Source organism: Eurypyga helias, unplaced genomic scaffold (assembly GCF_000690775.1).
Source record: "Eurypyga helias isolate BGI_N326 unplaced genomic scaffold, ASM69077v1 scaffold22749, whole genome shotgun sequence".
In the NCBI taxonomy this organism is placed as follows: Eukaryota; Metazoa; Chordata; class Aves; order Eurypygiformes; family Eurypygidae; genus Eurypyga; species Eurypyga helias.
The window spans coordinates 627-16,459 of NW_010274239.1; the positions used below are offsets into that span (position 1 = coordinate 627).

The window sequence follows — 15,833 nt, forward strand, 5'->3', positions numbered from 1 at the left end:
GTCCTGATGGATGGGGAATGGCCCAGGAGCAGGGCGGGAGAGTGCCACGCACCTGTGAGCGGGGAGAGGTGCTGGCAGCGTGGTAGGGCGTAGCGGGGAGGGCAGAGATGCACAGTCATTGCCCACGGCTAGGGGTGAGCCGGTGGCAGCTGGCAGGTCTCCATGCACGCTGCCAGCTGCTGTGCTGGCTTCTGTCTCCAGGTCTGTTGGAGCAGGTTTGGGATGAGGACGTTGCATGCCACAGCAGAGCAGCGTTTCCCTCTTGTGGTCCCCTGTGTCTGCATCCAGGGGCTGGCAGGACCCTCCTGGCCTCCCTCCCTGCCCCTTGGCCCTGGTTTCTTCCCTCCTTGTAGCACTGCTTCTGGTGGCGGAAATGTTGGAGCAGGAGGAGCCCCCTCGCCCCAGCAGCTCCGGAGCAGGATGGCTTTTTGCAGGCCCATTCTTGCAGCTGAGACACAGCACCACTGCTCTTTCAGATTTGCAAGTCACCAGCTCCAGCACCGCTTCCCTTGTCTCCATGCACGTTTGTGAGTGGAAAGTCCCCGTCACATGGCAATGCCATCTGGTCACCTCCCAGCATCGGGGTGTCTGCAGCAGGCTGGGAAACGCCAAGAGAGGCTTAAGCGGGGAGGATGCTCGCACGTGCTGCAGCCAGGCACGGCAAGCAGACCCACGCGTTAAGGTGGCCAGGGCCTGTGAGCATTAAGCTTCCTTGCAGCTCTTTGATGTGAGTGGGCCTGCACAGCACGTTCAGCCGCGGTGGGCTTGTGGTCACCTCTTACTAACCCCTTCTAGAGCCCTGTGGTGATGGGAGGCCTTCAGTGAGCCCTTCAGCGTGTGTTGTTGTGGGATGCTGGAAAATTCAAACCTTTTCTCATGGTCAAGACACATTTGTGACCCATGAAGGGTGACCGAGCTTTGGCACTGGTTTCTTTAACCCATCCTCCTGTAGCAGGAGCTGGTTGCCTAAAACCAGGAGATTCGGATCAAAAATAACATGGTTATTTTGGTGCATCTTGCAAAAAGCTCTATCTTCTCTGGTGTGTCTTCCTAAAGCTGACCTCCTGAGCAACTGTTGCATCGAAGGTGGCTTGGGTTGGTTTTCCTAAAGGCTCTACTCAGTAGAAGCAGACATTAATTCAGGGAAAAGTAGGGATTTGCATTACTCCGTGGCTCAGCTACATTATTTGATGTGGAAGAGGGGTAGGGGTGGGCACTCTCACCATGCTCCACTGCATCTGTCCAGCTGCAGAACTTCTGTTGCCCTCCCCAGTACCCTAATTCCTGGGGGATTGTACCGTTAAGCTGTGTTTGTATCTAGTGGAAAATCAGTTTATGCTAAGGGGAGGGAAAGGAGGCTGCAGAGGCCTCATGGAGCTGAGGATGCTGGACTACGCCCTGCCAGCCAGTTTGCTCAGGACCTTGGCAGCTTTTTAACCCTGCTAAACGCATGGTGCAGGCCTCAATATGCCCGAGAACCCATTCCCTTTCCTGCCCTGTGGCTGCTCCTTGTTGACCACCACACTCCGTATCACAGCCCACTGCTCCATGGAGATGCCCAGGAAAGCACCGAGGATGTGCCTTCCAGCAGGTCAGGCTTATTCAAAGCAGGTTTCAGCCATTTTGGTCCTCCCCCTTTCACCGGCCCCATTCCTCCATCACTGGTGACAGGGTGGGGTGACCACTGTGGGGCAGAGCCCACCCAGAGTGGTGGGATCTCCTTCTGGACCTCAATTTCTCCAGGAGCCAAGAAAAATTCATAAACTAGAAGGAGAAGAAATTTGACCTGTTGGGTTTTTTTCCTAATTTCTTTCAGCAAATCAGTGCCTGGCAGCGCTGGCTGCACACTGAAGTGCCTGCAGTTACAGATCTTTTCCGGAAGATTGTTTTCAACTACCTTGTATTTAAAGATGTGTCACCTAGGTCAGGGCCATGACTTCAGGGCTGAACTGGATTTTCACTCTCAGTGATCTTGCAGCTGCCTGGTCTTTAAAGTAATGTTTGCTCCAGGCCTTTTTTTTTTTCCAAGCAGACACCAAGGTGGATAACTAAAACTCTGAATCCTTTCTCAGGGTCTAAATCGCTCCCACAAGCACTTTTTGAAAAGAGAAGGTCAAGTGCTACACCTGGAGGATCCCTCTGGTCATACGTCATTTTCCCTACTGATGTTCTTGTCAGTGGCTGTCACTGGTGTCCAGGTACTGCCCCAGGCATCCCTTTGTGCACTTCCACGTTTGGCTGTGCTGTTTGTGTGGAAGAGGCTGCGTGGTGTTGTCCAGGTTGGCAGTACCGTTCAGACAACGGCTGGAATCCTGTCCTTGCAGCGAGCTTCCAGCTGAGCACAAGTGTTTGTGTAGTGTGAGAAGCTGAAGGAAGGCAGGCTGTGGTGTGAAGTCCAGCATTGGTAAGGAAGTATCCATCTATTTGGCACTTGTGAGGCCGCAGCTGGGTACTGGGACCAGTTTGGGACTTTCCAGTACAAGAAAGGCATAGAGACCCTGGAGTGACTCCAGCAGGGGCCATCAGGATAGTCAGGAAGACACAGGATGGAAGTCAAGCACTGAGACAAAGACCTGTAGAAGCAGTAGTATCTTCATCCTTAGAGCTACTCAGACTTTGACTAAGCAAGAGGTTGGAGCAGAACCCCCACAAAGGTCCCTTCCCATCTCAGCTATCCAAGGGAGTTTTCTGCCAGAGGGAAGCAAAACTCCGAACCTTTTAACATTTCCCAGTGTTTTGTGTTACCACGTCCCACGGGAAATCCTTCTGTACGTGTTAAAGAACCAAGGCCCTTTCCTAAGCTGTGATTTTTGTATCATGGTGTTTTTCCTGCGTCCTCCCACGGCATTTAAGAGTAACTGAAACCCTGGCTTTTTAAAACTGCAAATGGAGAACACTTTTGGGTGGTGCTGCCAGTTCCAAGTGTGAATTAGGAAATTATTATTTTCCTTTGGAAAATGGAAGTGTCAGATTCAGAACGGACTTGGGTAAATGTGTGTTTTTTTCATAACCACGGAGCCCATACCGACTTAGAGCCCGTTTCTGTGATGCAGGGCAAGGAAACGGCCTCCTTTCCCTTCCCTGCTACACAGGCCTTTTGCACCAAGGAGATGTCTTGCCTTCCTTAGTTGAGAAGTTGGTCTGACCTTTTTGTTTCCCCTCTTTAGGCCATGAACCTGGACTTGTGCAGCTGGTGAATTACTACCGGGGAGCAGACAAGCTGTGCCGCAAAGCGTCTCTGGTGAAGTAAGGAACTCGCCGAAATCTTGCACGGGATTTGACAGAACTTTTTCTTACAGCTGTTGTTGAGTGTTGAAGCTGTTGGGAGGGTATTTCACAGAACAGCTGCCCTGGGAGTGTCCTAGCGTGTGCTGTCTTCAGACTCCTGCGCTGGTCTCTAGAGCTATCTGTGTGCACAAAGACCTCTTTGTAACTTCAGGGGAAATGCCATTTCCACTGAATTGCATCTGCTTGAAACCATAGAGTGTATTGAATCAGATTAGAGCCAAATCAAAAGCAAAAAAACCCCACAAACCCGTATCTGCTTTTTTTTCTTGTAGACATTTAATTAAAACCTACTCCTTTTATTCCGTTTCATACAGAGATGAGACACTAACATGCCTTCAGCTAATCAGATTTGTTGGCCAAACAAGTGCTTGGAGACATATCCAGGAAGAGCTCTGGGAGTTATTTCTGCATGACCAGCCGTGCCAGGGTCTCCTGGGGAAACGTGGATGAGATTTCACTGTAGATAACCTTCGTCTCTGTGCAAACTCTGCGGCCATTAAGGCATCTTCGTGTCAGAGCCCTTGGTCTCCTTCGAGCGTTTGTGTCCACGTTAGGTGGTGTCTCTTGCAGATGCAGTCCTGCAGACTGTGTGTGCTGAGCCGAGGCCTCTCCCTCCTCTGTGAAGATCCTGGTCCCAGTTGCTTTCTTTACAGTGGTGCTGGTATTTGTCAGGGCCTGCAGAGTATTTCTAAACAAGCGCTCATGGCGCTGCCCAGCTGGATTCCTCTGCGGCCTGTGGTCTAGGGGCAGGGCTGAAAGTGCTTGCACACCTGCTTTTCCCTCCTGAAGCTTGGCTGACCTTTCTAACTGTGGGGTCAACCATGCGTCAAGCTATTTGTGAACCCAAGAGACCACAAATGACATTCCTCAGGGCTCCCAGGGTGGCACTGATGGACTGCCATTTCAGCAGAGGCACACACACAGAATCAGCACGTCATGGGCTCTGCTTTTGGCTTTAAGCAAAGCACAGGGTGAGCATTCCGAGAGGCAGGCAGCTCCCTTGAATCTCAAGACAGCTCTGCCAACCAGGAGTTTGCTGGCACGTGTAGACATTAGCGGTAGGAGAGATGTGCCAGAGAGATCAGAGCCTGCGCGATGCAAAGGGGATCCCAGAAGCCTTGGGACATGAAACATGTAGCTGTGTCCTTGCTTTCAGTGGCTTTCACCCACCACTGAGACATCTGATGAGATCTGAGTGGTGGGATCAAGAGCTAAGCACCAGCATAGGGAACATCACTGCTCTGGCTTCCCTTCTGCCTGCTGTGATCACAGCATACTTCCTGCCCCGTTCCAGGTTAGCGCGCACACACCCTCAGTTCCCTTGTGCAGAGATGATGCAGGGAATGCACGGCAAGCTCTAGTTATGTGGAAACTTCTCCGCTGATTGTTTCACAATATCCATAGTATCTACAGCACGTTTAATGGAAGCATGCAGGTCTGGTTCAAAGAGGGGTGCTCGGCTGCAGGTCAGGGTTGCCATAACATCTTCAGGAAAACCCTGATTGCAAGGGTCTAGGGAAAATAACAATAATTTAGCACGGGCTATCTGTAAGCTGCTATTCATCATGAAGCAAAAGAGCCTGGTTAATGATGATTTTTACTTATTAAATGACGTCCATGCAGGTGGGGATGCTTCGGAGATTAACAGCATGTCTCTCTTCACCCAGGCTAATCAAGACAAGCCCTGAACTATCGGAGTCCTGCACGTGGTTTCCCGAGTCGTATGTGATTTACCCAACAAACCTGAAGACCCCTGTGGCTCCAGCACAGAATGGAATTCGCCACCTCATAAACAACACGAGGACAGATGAACGGGAAGTCTTCTTGGCAGCTTACAACAGGCGGCGGGAAGGCAAAGAAGGCAACGTGTGGATCGCCAAGTCCTCCGCTGGTGCCAAAGGTTCGTTCTCCAGCAAAACAAGCCACCTTCTTGTTATTCTTTACTCTTTACTTGATGGGTAGAGTCTCAGGGTTTGGCTGAGCCCAGCTGATATCTACCCTGTCTATGAAGGGCTTCACCTACGGAACCGATGGCAGTCAAGCCAGTGTAGGGCTCTTCTTTGTCTGCTCAGTGGCATTGGGCTCCTGACAGGCATTGTAATGTGCATGTGCTACCTGGGACGTGGATGGCAGTGAAAGGACCTCCTCTCTCCTACACATGTGCCATAAAATACGGGAAAGTTTGCTGCAGGGAGAAGGTAGCAGGGACCAGCAGCCGAGGGGAATGTGAAGAGCAGAAAATGACAGGGAACAGAACAGGATAACGGGGAGGAGGGCAGCAGGCAGGACAGCAGCCTTCAAGGGCAAGGAGCCCAGCTCTCTGTGCTGCAGCTAAGCCTGGTTGCACCTAAGCAGAAATAGGTGCTTGTCTTTCAGCCAAAATCGGATGCCTGGTGCCAATGGTCTACCCACAGCCATGCTGAGAGACTGGCTGAGCAGCGACTAGCTTAGTGCATCAAAATTGGACCCAAGCCTCAGGGAAAGGCACCAGAGCAAAGAGAAGCGATGCAGTGTCTGTATGTCCCTTTAATTTGAATAAGACAATAGATACCTAAGTGTTAATGTGTCCTTCCTTCTTCCAGGGTCATTGCATCGCTCACTCTACGGAAATAATGAGGTATTGGATGAGATAGCTGGACACAGCTGTAGATGTAATGCTTTGGAAACTACGTGCTGTCTGTCAGTTACAGCAGCGTCACGGTCACATTGTCATAGAACCACAGAATGGTTTGGGTTGGAAAGGACCTTAAAGACCATCTAGTTCCAACCCCCCTGCCATGGGCAGGGACACCTTGCGCTAGACCAGAATGGCTTTATGAAAACTTGCCATGTGTGCAGAGCCCAGCCCAAGGAAGGCCCTGGTCTTTGCAAAGGGAGCAAGCCCACACGTGTTACTCATATTTGCAGAGTCGCTTTTGATGCAGTCTTACAAAAATCACCAGAGAATGTGAAAGGCAGAGGTGGCTGCAGGGAGGCTGAGTGATAAAACTGTCCTTCATGCTGGCTTCCTTCGCTGCTCTGCTCTCTTGGCTGTGTTGCCAAGGAGCATCAGAAGAGTAGGCTTATTTTCATCAGGGAGGAAGGGGGGATGAGTCCCTTCGTAATGCCCGTGAGGGAATGTGTTTCTGTGTGGTGTAACTGTCTGGCAGAGAATCGGTCTGGGCAATTGCAAAGGCTGTTGCTGTGCTTTGCTGCAGGGTGGGCAGGTTTCAGCTCTCCACATGATTCAAGTGTGATCCCATCTTTTCTGCATTAAAGCAGAGTTACCTTTTGTATTCATCGGTGCGCTGCAGAACTCAAGCTGGGAATTAAAGTGAAAAGCAGAGCCTCATGCTAATCTTCTAGAGGGAAGTTTTAATGTCTGAGGATTACTTCTCTTCAAGCAGCAGCTTGTCAGCGTTACATGACAAGGCAGATCCAGCTCAGGCACGGCCCCTGACTCGGGACATGTCTAGTGGAAGCTTGGTTGCCCATCAGTAAAAGGAAAATGAAATGTTTAGGATGTCCTGACTTTAAAGTTGAGAGATTTTTCAACTGTGACTAGAGGTTTTGATGTTTTCTTTGAGAGAAGGGACAGCTGCCCCACATAAGCTGCTTTGCTGCCTGGCTGGGTGGCTGACTAGGTGCATGGTTAAGCTAACCTCCCCTTGAGTCACCGTCCATCTGATCCCTGCTGATCTTCCCACCGCAGGGGCTTTACTGGTTCACAGAGGTGATGTTTCCCTCCTTCCCCCACTGCACAGCCTGTGGTTATACCAAGGCAAGTTTCTGCTTGGCTCTGCTGTGACTAAAAATCTTCCCCCTGCCCCCGCCAGCCCTTTGCATTAAACATGGGTGAGAAAGATATTTTGATGACAGGGCTTCCTTTTGGTAGAGGACGCTAGGATGGGTAGGGGTCAGTAGGGCTGGGAAGCTGTGCCTGACAGGTATGCACAGCATGGAGCAGTGAGTACCTGCAGGGCTGTCACAGCTAGGGGTATGCACAGCATGGAGCAGTACCTGCAGGGCTGTCACAGCTAGGAGCATTTTCCATGGGATGATCCTGTCAAACCCTGCCTGTGATCCAAACCTGTGTTCTCCCCGCAGTGCCCCCTTGAAGAGTGTTTGTTTTGTTTCACTTGGTATTTCCTTCAGAACACTCAAAATTAAGACTAGGTCATCCCAGAAAGTTTACCGACTGCCTGAAGAGTGGACCTAGTGCCAGAGAGGTGTTAGATAATTTTACCTGAGCTGGCCTGTCCCTCATGTGGCACCACGCCATCCCTTTATCAAATCCCAGAAGGGGTATGTTTGCTCTTCATTGCTTTGCAACAGTGGTTTCATATCTGGACTCTTGAAAGAAATGAACAGTGACAGCTTCAGCTAAAACGTGGCAGTGTTTACACAGCAGACCTAATTGCTTTAATGAAGAGCTTCCACAACGGGAAAACACTGACCACATGGATGCACATTTTTAAATAGTTCTTTTTCTAATGCAGCAGTGATTTTAATAGTAACTTAAATGAACTCGGTGAGCAGGGCAACACTGCGTGAGTGTGCGTGTGTGACTGCCTCTGGCAATCAGAGAAGTCAGATGGGGTAGAAAGTCGGAATCTAGGATGAAAGTCCACACACCTCCCTCCCCAAACAAAGGGAAGAAAAACGTCTCACAAACAAACTGTCATTTGCCACCTTGGGTGCACTTGGTGCCTGTTTGCATTAGCTCCAGTTATGGGGGAGCCGGACACCCCGTGGTGTGGTAACGGGGAGATCCCTCTACAGATCCACTGCCTGACCCTGAGCAAACGTGACATTGCTCGGGTACCAACCAGCCCTGGGGCATGTCACGTGGCTTTCTGGGCAAATGAGCCATCGTCCTCTTGCGCCCTGAAAAAGCTCCAACAGAGGTAGGAGGATCCTCTGTCTAATTTTGTCTTTATCTTTCTTTGCCAGGGGAAGGGATCCTGATTTCTTCAGAGGCTGCAGAGCTCCTGGACTTCATCGATGAGCAGGGACAAGTGCACGTGATTCAGAAATACCTGGAGAAGCCTCTGCTTTTAGAGCCAGGGCATCGCAAGTTTGACATCAGGTGACCTTTTCTGCTTTTGTAATAATGCCGGGTTTCATTTTCATGCTGTTTCTTTTTAAGCCACTGAGACTAGAGCTTGTTCTCTCGCCCCCCAGGAGCTGGGTTCTCGTGGATCATCAATATAATATCTACCTCTACAGAGAGGGTGTCCTGCGGACCTCTTCCGAACCGTATAACAGTGCTAATTTCCAGGACAAAACCTGCCACTTGACCAATCACTGCATTCAGAAGGAATATTCCAAAAACTACGGGCGCTATGAGGAAGGGAATGAAATGTTCTTCGAGGAGTTCAACCAGTATCTGATGGATGCCCTGAACACAACGCTTGAGAGTAGCATCTTACTGCAAATCAAACACATAATAAGGTAGCTGGCTGCCTGTTGCAGAGGGAAACCAAACCCTTCGGTGACAGGGGAGTGTGTGTGGACACAGCTGGGGAGGCACACCGACCAACGTGGGAAGGGTTTCGATTGCATAAATTCAAGATAAAGCCATAAACACCCTAATGTCATTAGGCTCAGTGTAGAGTGACCTCCGTAGGTGCTGCTCTCTCCAGGGTATGTGTCCGTGTGCCTGCATTTTGCCAGCAGTGGCTGGAGAAGGACAGAGTGAGGTCACTTGGTAAGGGAAGAGGATGGGTTGGAAAACGGGGCTGGGAGAGGTTGGGGTGAAAAAAAGATGTAAGAGGGGAAAAGAAGTGTCTTAAGTTTGCAGGATCTCACTGCTTGCCCCAGGTCATCTTAGTCAGTCCACACAGAGCCAGCTACCTCCTGGGCACAGAATGTGCCTGGAGAGAGATCTTGGAGATCACGATGCTGCAGAGAGTCCAGGTCTTGAAAAAGTGATCATTCGTGGCAGAATTTACTTTGCAAGTACCCCATTGCTGTTACTGACAGGGCACGATCTTTGAGGGACTCGGAGGCAAATGAGCTCTCAGCGGCAGTTCCTTGAGGTCCTGGTGCAGCCCTTTGTGGCTCTGCCTTCTGCTCCAGGCTGCACCTGCACATCATGTTTTTCAGCTTGCCTAATGCAGTAGTGAGGGTGGATGCTGCTCTCCAGCTCTTTGGGAGTTAACTCAGGGGTGTCCCGACACGTGTTTTGATGGTTGCACGATCTCACTTGCAGGGACCTGGTTATCATGGCATGTGTTGGATACCGCTTCTAATCTGGGGCAGTCCCAAGGCAACAAGGGACCCCTCCACTTAGCTGTGCTATGCCCATGGCCTCAGAAGCTGCCCTGTGACAGGTGTGTCCACGGCGCTTTTGATCTCAGGTTTCTGGTTTTCCCTTCACAGAAGCTGCCTTATGTGTATAGAGCCTGCCATCAGCACGAAACATCTTCACTACCAGAGCTTCCAGCTCTTTGGCTTTGACTTCATGGTGGATGAGGAGCTGAAGGTCTGGCTGATAGAAGTCAACGGGGCCCCGGCATGTGCCCAGTGAGTAATGGGTTTCTGTAATACCCTCGTGATGCCATCATGCCTCACCCAAAACATGGCTGTGTCCCAGCTCCGAGTGGAAGAAAGCAAATGGCAGGGGAGTTTTCCAGGCTAACCCATACCAGCCACTGCTCGAAGTGCCAGTTGTTTTAAGTTTGTTTCTCTTGTCTCTGTGTTTGGTATCCCCCAGCTTCTTTCCCATGTGAGATGGGGCACTAACCTCACGTTTTTGACAAATGGGTTTGAATATAACTTGAGTCATTTTTATCAACACAATTGGGTTGAAGTTATGTTGCAGAATTAACGTTTTGGGGGTCAGGTAGTTTCTCTGTCTCTGTTGTGGAGCCACAGGGGGCTGGTCTTTACTGAACACACGATAAATGAGGAGCATTAAGGGCAGCAGCTGGAAGTGAGCGACTGAATTTGCAGGTAGCAGGACCACAGAGCACACGGTGGGTGCTGCAGACATCGGATCAAAGCCATCACCAGCCACAGGGAGGCTGGGATAGCCACACAGCTGTGCGTGGCCATGAACATCTCTGCATAGGCACAGCAGGAGGTGCTGTATCATGTGATTGAGACAACTGAGGGAGACCAGAAATCTATGCTGAATGGGCATCTGTGTCACATACAAGCCCAGCAAAACTGAACAGGCTGTACATAACTACATGAGAGTTTGATTAAATTAGGTGTAGATTAGATCATCACTAGCAGTAGACAGAAAATACAGGTCAGACCTACCAGGCAGCCTGTTCAGCAGCCTTTTCAGGGCTAGGGGAGCTTTCTGTCTACAGGGTGTCTTGTTTACCATTAGGTAAACAGGTGCATTACTGCCTTTCACCTCCTCATGTTGCTGTACAGGTAGAATTTGGCTGTTGCTGGGTGGATTTGGGTTGCAGCAACGCCCTGTTTGCTTTGTGTCTCTGTGGGCACTTGGAAGCCATTGAAAGCAGCTGAGTTAGGTTTTGGCTGTTTGTGGCTGGTCCTCTTCAGGGTTATTCTAATTTATAGCACCCGTATCACACAGTTCCCATTTAAGCGCCAAAAATTGGGAGGTGAAAGCAGTAACATTCCCAGGAACTGAAAAAGCATCTTGCTGTCATGTAGCCCCAAAGGCACAGGGTAACAGACATTGTTAATCCTAGTAGAGACAGTTTTGATGCTAAAAATGTCCCAGATCCTAGCACGTTCAGGGAGGTTACCCGTGTGTTTCCTTCAGCGGAAGGTGAAGCTACTGTTAGCTCATTTCTCAAACACCTTGTCTGTCTTCTCCCTAATCCTGCTCTGCATGAGCTGTGCTGTGGTAAAACCCATCCCACACATCTGGGGGGTCCTGTGAAGTCTCTGTGCCTGGTCACAAGGCAGTGTGCACAGCTGCACCCCAGCACAGCATTTCATCAAACCCCAAAGGCAGCAAAGCAGTCCCTCTGGGGCTCATCCCCACATGAATGGGGTCTGAGGTGATAGCCACAACTCCCAGTGTTGGAAGGCAGGTACAGAGGGTGCTCAGCTGTTCTGCACCCATACATCTTGCGATGACTCAAGTCTGAGGCCTGGGGGTGTGGAGACTCTGCTCAGGAGCCTCTTCCGACAGTAAACTTGGATAATGGGCTTTGTGGTCCCATCTGGCAGGGAGCAGTATTGGGAATGGGAACACTGTTGAAAAAGATGATGGTTGCTGGGGTAAGCAGGGATGGAAGAGATGCCACCCTGGAGCTACCTGTGACCGGAGCAGGATCTTGTAGATCCTGCTGGGAAAATGCATGTCCCTGTAAAAACTGGCTGGGGGCCTGCTGGTTTGTCTTGCCTGGGCATCTGATTCTCTCTCGTCTCTTAGGAAGCTGTATGCAGAGCTCTGCCAAGGAATTGTGGATGTAGCCATCTCTAGCGTTTTCCCCCTCAACGACACTGGGCAGAAGACGAGCCAGCCATCCTCGATCTTTATCAAGCTGTGATGACGACAAGGAGAGACTGCGCCCATCGGGTCAGCACAGTTCGGTGGCTCATCTCAGTATCATGCCAAAAAAGCGATAGAGAGAGGCTGCTTATTTTCTGGGACATCATGGGGAAAAAACAACATCCACACGGAGCTGCGATGAGCCAGAGCTGCTCAGATAACTCTGCCTGCATTCACCAAAACCCACTTTAGAAACAGCTTGTGTGATTTTGATATCTGAAACAAATCTCTCTGGGAGAACAGCAAAATAACCTTAAAACGAAACCCCAACAGGGATACTATAATGCTGTATTAGCTCCTCCTTTTCTATAGAAATAACACTGGGTTTTTTAAGGGAACTGAGAGAAGAGAACGATGATATTCCAGGACGTCGTGGCTGGGAAGTTGTCCTCCTCCCGCTGTGTTTCTTCTTTCCTCACCTACTGCATCATTAGTGCCTTAGCTCAGCTCCAAATAGGTGACTCCTTTCCTTTGTTCCTGCTCTGTTATGTAGGAAGGAATAAGGTCTCTTGCATTGCAGGATGCCTAAAACCAGGAACACCCAAGAATTCAGTTTCCTTAGGTCATTTTCCAAGCTGGTTGGCTGAACACCCAGGCAACGGCTGGCAAAAGGGTGCTGAACTGCAGGTGGTGAATTAACCCAAGCAAGGAAGGCAGTTTTATTTATAGCTATCCCTTTTCCTCACGAGATTTGAATCAGTGTCCATCCCAGACTGATGCAGTTGGGTTCTGTTTAAAAGAGGTAGAAAGACCCCCTCGGGGCTGGCCTGCAGGATGTAGGATTTCTGGCATCACTTTGTGCTGAGAGTGTTTCAAACAGCAGAAACCCGGTCTCCTCAGTTTCTTCTGAGACACTGCAGTGAATTTAGGCTCTTCTCTCAGCTTTCACCTTTGTGCATTTGAGGTTTGAATCTGAAACCTTTCAACCCAAATTATTTTTATCCCATCTGATCCAGCCAGTTTTATTCTCCTCCACTGGACAAATGTTGCAATTTTCTGCCCTGAACACAGTTCACAGCTCGGTCCCAGCTAGAGGGAAGGTGGGTGAGGTTTTGTAGACCAGGAGGGAAATTCCTTGTGTATAGGTTTGCCACACAGCTGGGAAGGCAGGTGTTTTGGGGGGAAGGAAGGTAAAATTCCCTGTGGTCCTTGAATTTCAGAGCAAACATCGACTTTGAGTATCACCTAAATCCCAGGCATATTGCCCACCCTGTGAAGTGTATCAGAACTTTCAGCGCATCCTTCCTAAGGGGGATGCTCTTTGCAGAGCACAGTGGCCCTTGTAACAGCAGCAGCCTTTGGGGGTTGTTCAGGGCTGTGCTCTGCTGCTTCTGGCAGGGAGAGATGGTTGGCACCGAAATAAACTGGTTCCTGTTACCCAAAACAAACAAGAAGAGATTGTGGAGGTTACAAACTTCTGACTGCCTGTGTGTAAAGGGAAGTGAATCGGGCAGTAGGATTTCTGCCTCCCTCCAAAGACCCCAGCGCTTTGGTGTGCTCATTTCTGCTCGTGACGGAGATTTTGGGTGTCTTCGTGCCAGCAGACAACTCTGGCACCTTTCTGTAGGCAGGACTGAAGTGCCCAGGCCTCCTCGGAGTGATGCGTTTTGATTGTGCTGCCACGGGATGGACACTGGTTGCGACGTGCTGTGAATCCACAAGTGGCACTGCTTCACACAGGGCCACGCAAATCCAGGAGGGAACAGAGCGCTTAGGAAAACCCTGCGGAAGCATCGTGGAGAGGGCACGTCCCAAACAGCTGCACGAGCACCTCTGAAGGTATCGGCACCCTGAAGCACAGCGCAGATCTGCATCTGCAGGGCGTGTGGCGGACGCGGGGTGTATGCTGAGAAGCGAGGGGGAGCAGGAGCAGCGTGAAAACGGGGCCGTGGCTTTGTTCCCCTGCATCCAAGTGCTGGTGGGTGGCCTGGCTTCCCGGGAGACCCTGAGTGCTAGATCTCGTCTCTGGATTTGGGCCTCAGGGGTGTTCAGAAGAGTGACCGTGAATGCGTCTGTTCGTGAGATGGGCAAGGCTGGGTGATAAGCTGGGAGAGCAGTGTGGGGAAGGACTGGTTGGGTATTTCAACGGTACGGTAACACATAGATGTCAGAATTTCACTGCAGGCCAGGTAAAGCAAAGTGGTAACACTCCACGGTAAAACCTAAGCTGTAATCTCAACTTGCAGAGTTCACCACGTCTCCACTGGCATTTTCACATTCGCTCATGTGAGCTTAAAAATTGCACCCCTTTTCCCAGAAAGGGAAGATCTGATAGCAGTCGCCATGGTGGAGGATGTGGCTGAGGTGACGGAGGAGACGTTGGTTGGGCTCTTGCAAGCTCTAGGGCAGACAAGAACAGGGCGCAAAGTGAGAAAAGAAAATTTTCCCCATCATAATGAAATGTGAAATGCTCGTTTTCTGGGGTGCTAGACCCATCCTTTTGTTCCCCCTTAAAAGGGAAATTAAAAAAACAATTCACTCCCTTACTGCACGGTAACGCGAGATTCCTGCCAATGCAGTAGGATAAGGGCAAGAAAGCTGCCTGGGTGCAGGCAAAAGAAGTAGTCCCCACTGGAGCAGCCGGTACTGCCGGGAGGAGCAGTGACTCAGGAGCCTCTGCCTAACTCCAAGGTTTTTTCTTCCCACTTTCTCACCCCGGATTGTGTTGCGTCACATCAGCAGTGAGCAGTTTTTGCTGCTCAGCTGAAAGTGGGGCTTCAGCTTGATGGTAGAGCCATGACCACAGGCGATGCAGCTATTCACACCCTGCCTTTTCAGCTGGGCCTGGGGGAGATGGTGATTCAGGGATGCTTTATTTATTGGCTTTTTTGCTGTATTTTTCAGAAATAAGCCTCTGGAGAAAAACAGCAGGTATTGCATGTATTTACCACCTGTTCTCCAAAGGTAAAGCACAGGAGGTAAATGATAAAGGATGGAGAGCACCGTGCCTAAGGTCTTGCCCAAAATATTAGCTATGAGGTGGAGTAGAGGATGCGTGTATGGCTGAGGCCTGAGCATTGCAGCTGTGGGTGCACCTTGCAAGTGATGCTCACAAGCCCTTGTGAGACTTTTGTTTGTTTCTTTTAGGAATACACTACAATAAATGTTTTCTAGCTTATTTCAGCTAAAAGGTCAATAGAAAAGGTCTTTTCTCTCTTTCCTGAGCTTTCACAAAGATGGTGCTGGGTTTCCAGAAGACACCTACCATATTGCAGAACCAATATGTTCTCTAGTCCTAGTTGTATCCCTCCACATCAGCCATGAAGGATTTCAGGCCCAGGTGCTCTGGCTGCATTTTCCAGCAGGGTCTGCTCCCGCTGGACTCTGGGTTTCAGGTAACTCCCATGTGACTTGTCTCATACCAGTTTAGTCGTGACTACCATGCAACAGCTATTGTGCTCCTGCATGCCCTGCCATGGCCCACAGAAAACGCCGGAGAAGTCTAAGAAAGGCTCAAAAGCCACTTCATCGAGGTGTCCTGGCTTCCCAGCCCTGCTGTGACCAGCACCCTTCCGGACTGCTTGCATGTCCCTGCTCCCAGCATTTCTCGTTCTCCACGTGCAGCTCTCCCCCAGGAGAGCAATGCTGTGCCATATGTAGGTTCATGCTCATGTCTCATGGCCAGTGTCCGCTGTGGCAGCCCTCGGAAGACCCCAGTGTTGAGAGGATGGTGGGTTACGTGTGGCGCTGCCGAGCTGGCAGCCTGCCAGGCCGCGGTTCGTGTCCCCAGCTGCTCCCACGTCAGCATGTGCGTGTGGGGCCAGCGGGTGCCTGAGCTCGTGGATCTCCAGTGCCTCTATCCGCATCTCTCCTAAACCATCATTAAAACATGCAAACCCCACAGCCTGCGGTGTTTCCTTGGGGCAGTGGGCCCCTGGGATGTCGGATCCTCTGGGAAACCTTCCTGTGTGGGCCTGTGATGAATGTTGCCCCCTTTGCCTGAGCAACCCGGGAGCTGGCCCAGCCTCATGGCAGAGGTTTCCTCACTGCGGGGTGACAACTGCCAGGCAGCAGCATGGCGTGAGGGGCACTGGCTCCGCACCCCGGGGCTGCCCCAGAAGTAGGGCAGGGGGGCTCCTTG

At 50.7% G+C, this 15,833-nt stretch overlaps 1 protein-coding gene across 1 annotated transcript; it reads left to right on the top strand.

Moving 5' to 3' along the window:
* Window positions 1-3,167: 3,167 nt before the first annotated feature.
* On the top strand, window positions 3,168-12,032 carry TTL (tubulin tyrosine ligase; the record flags this gene model as incomplete). The annotated part of the gene is made up of 6 exons (XM_010159766.1): window positions 3,168-3,246; window positions 4,956-5,188; window positions 8,221-8,356; window positions 8,452-8,721; window positions 9,652-9,795; window positions 11,633-12,032. Coding segments are annotated over 6 exons (980 nt in total), but the record flags the coding sequence as incomplete, so codon positions are not given.
* Window positions 12,033-15,833: the final 3,801 nt, after the last annotated feature.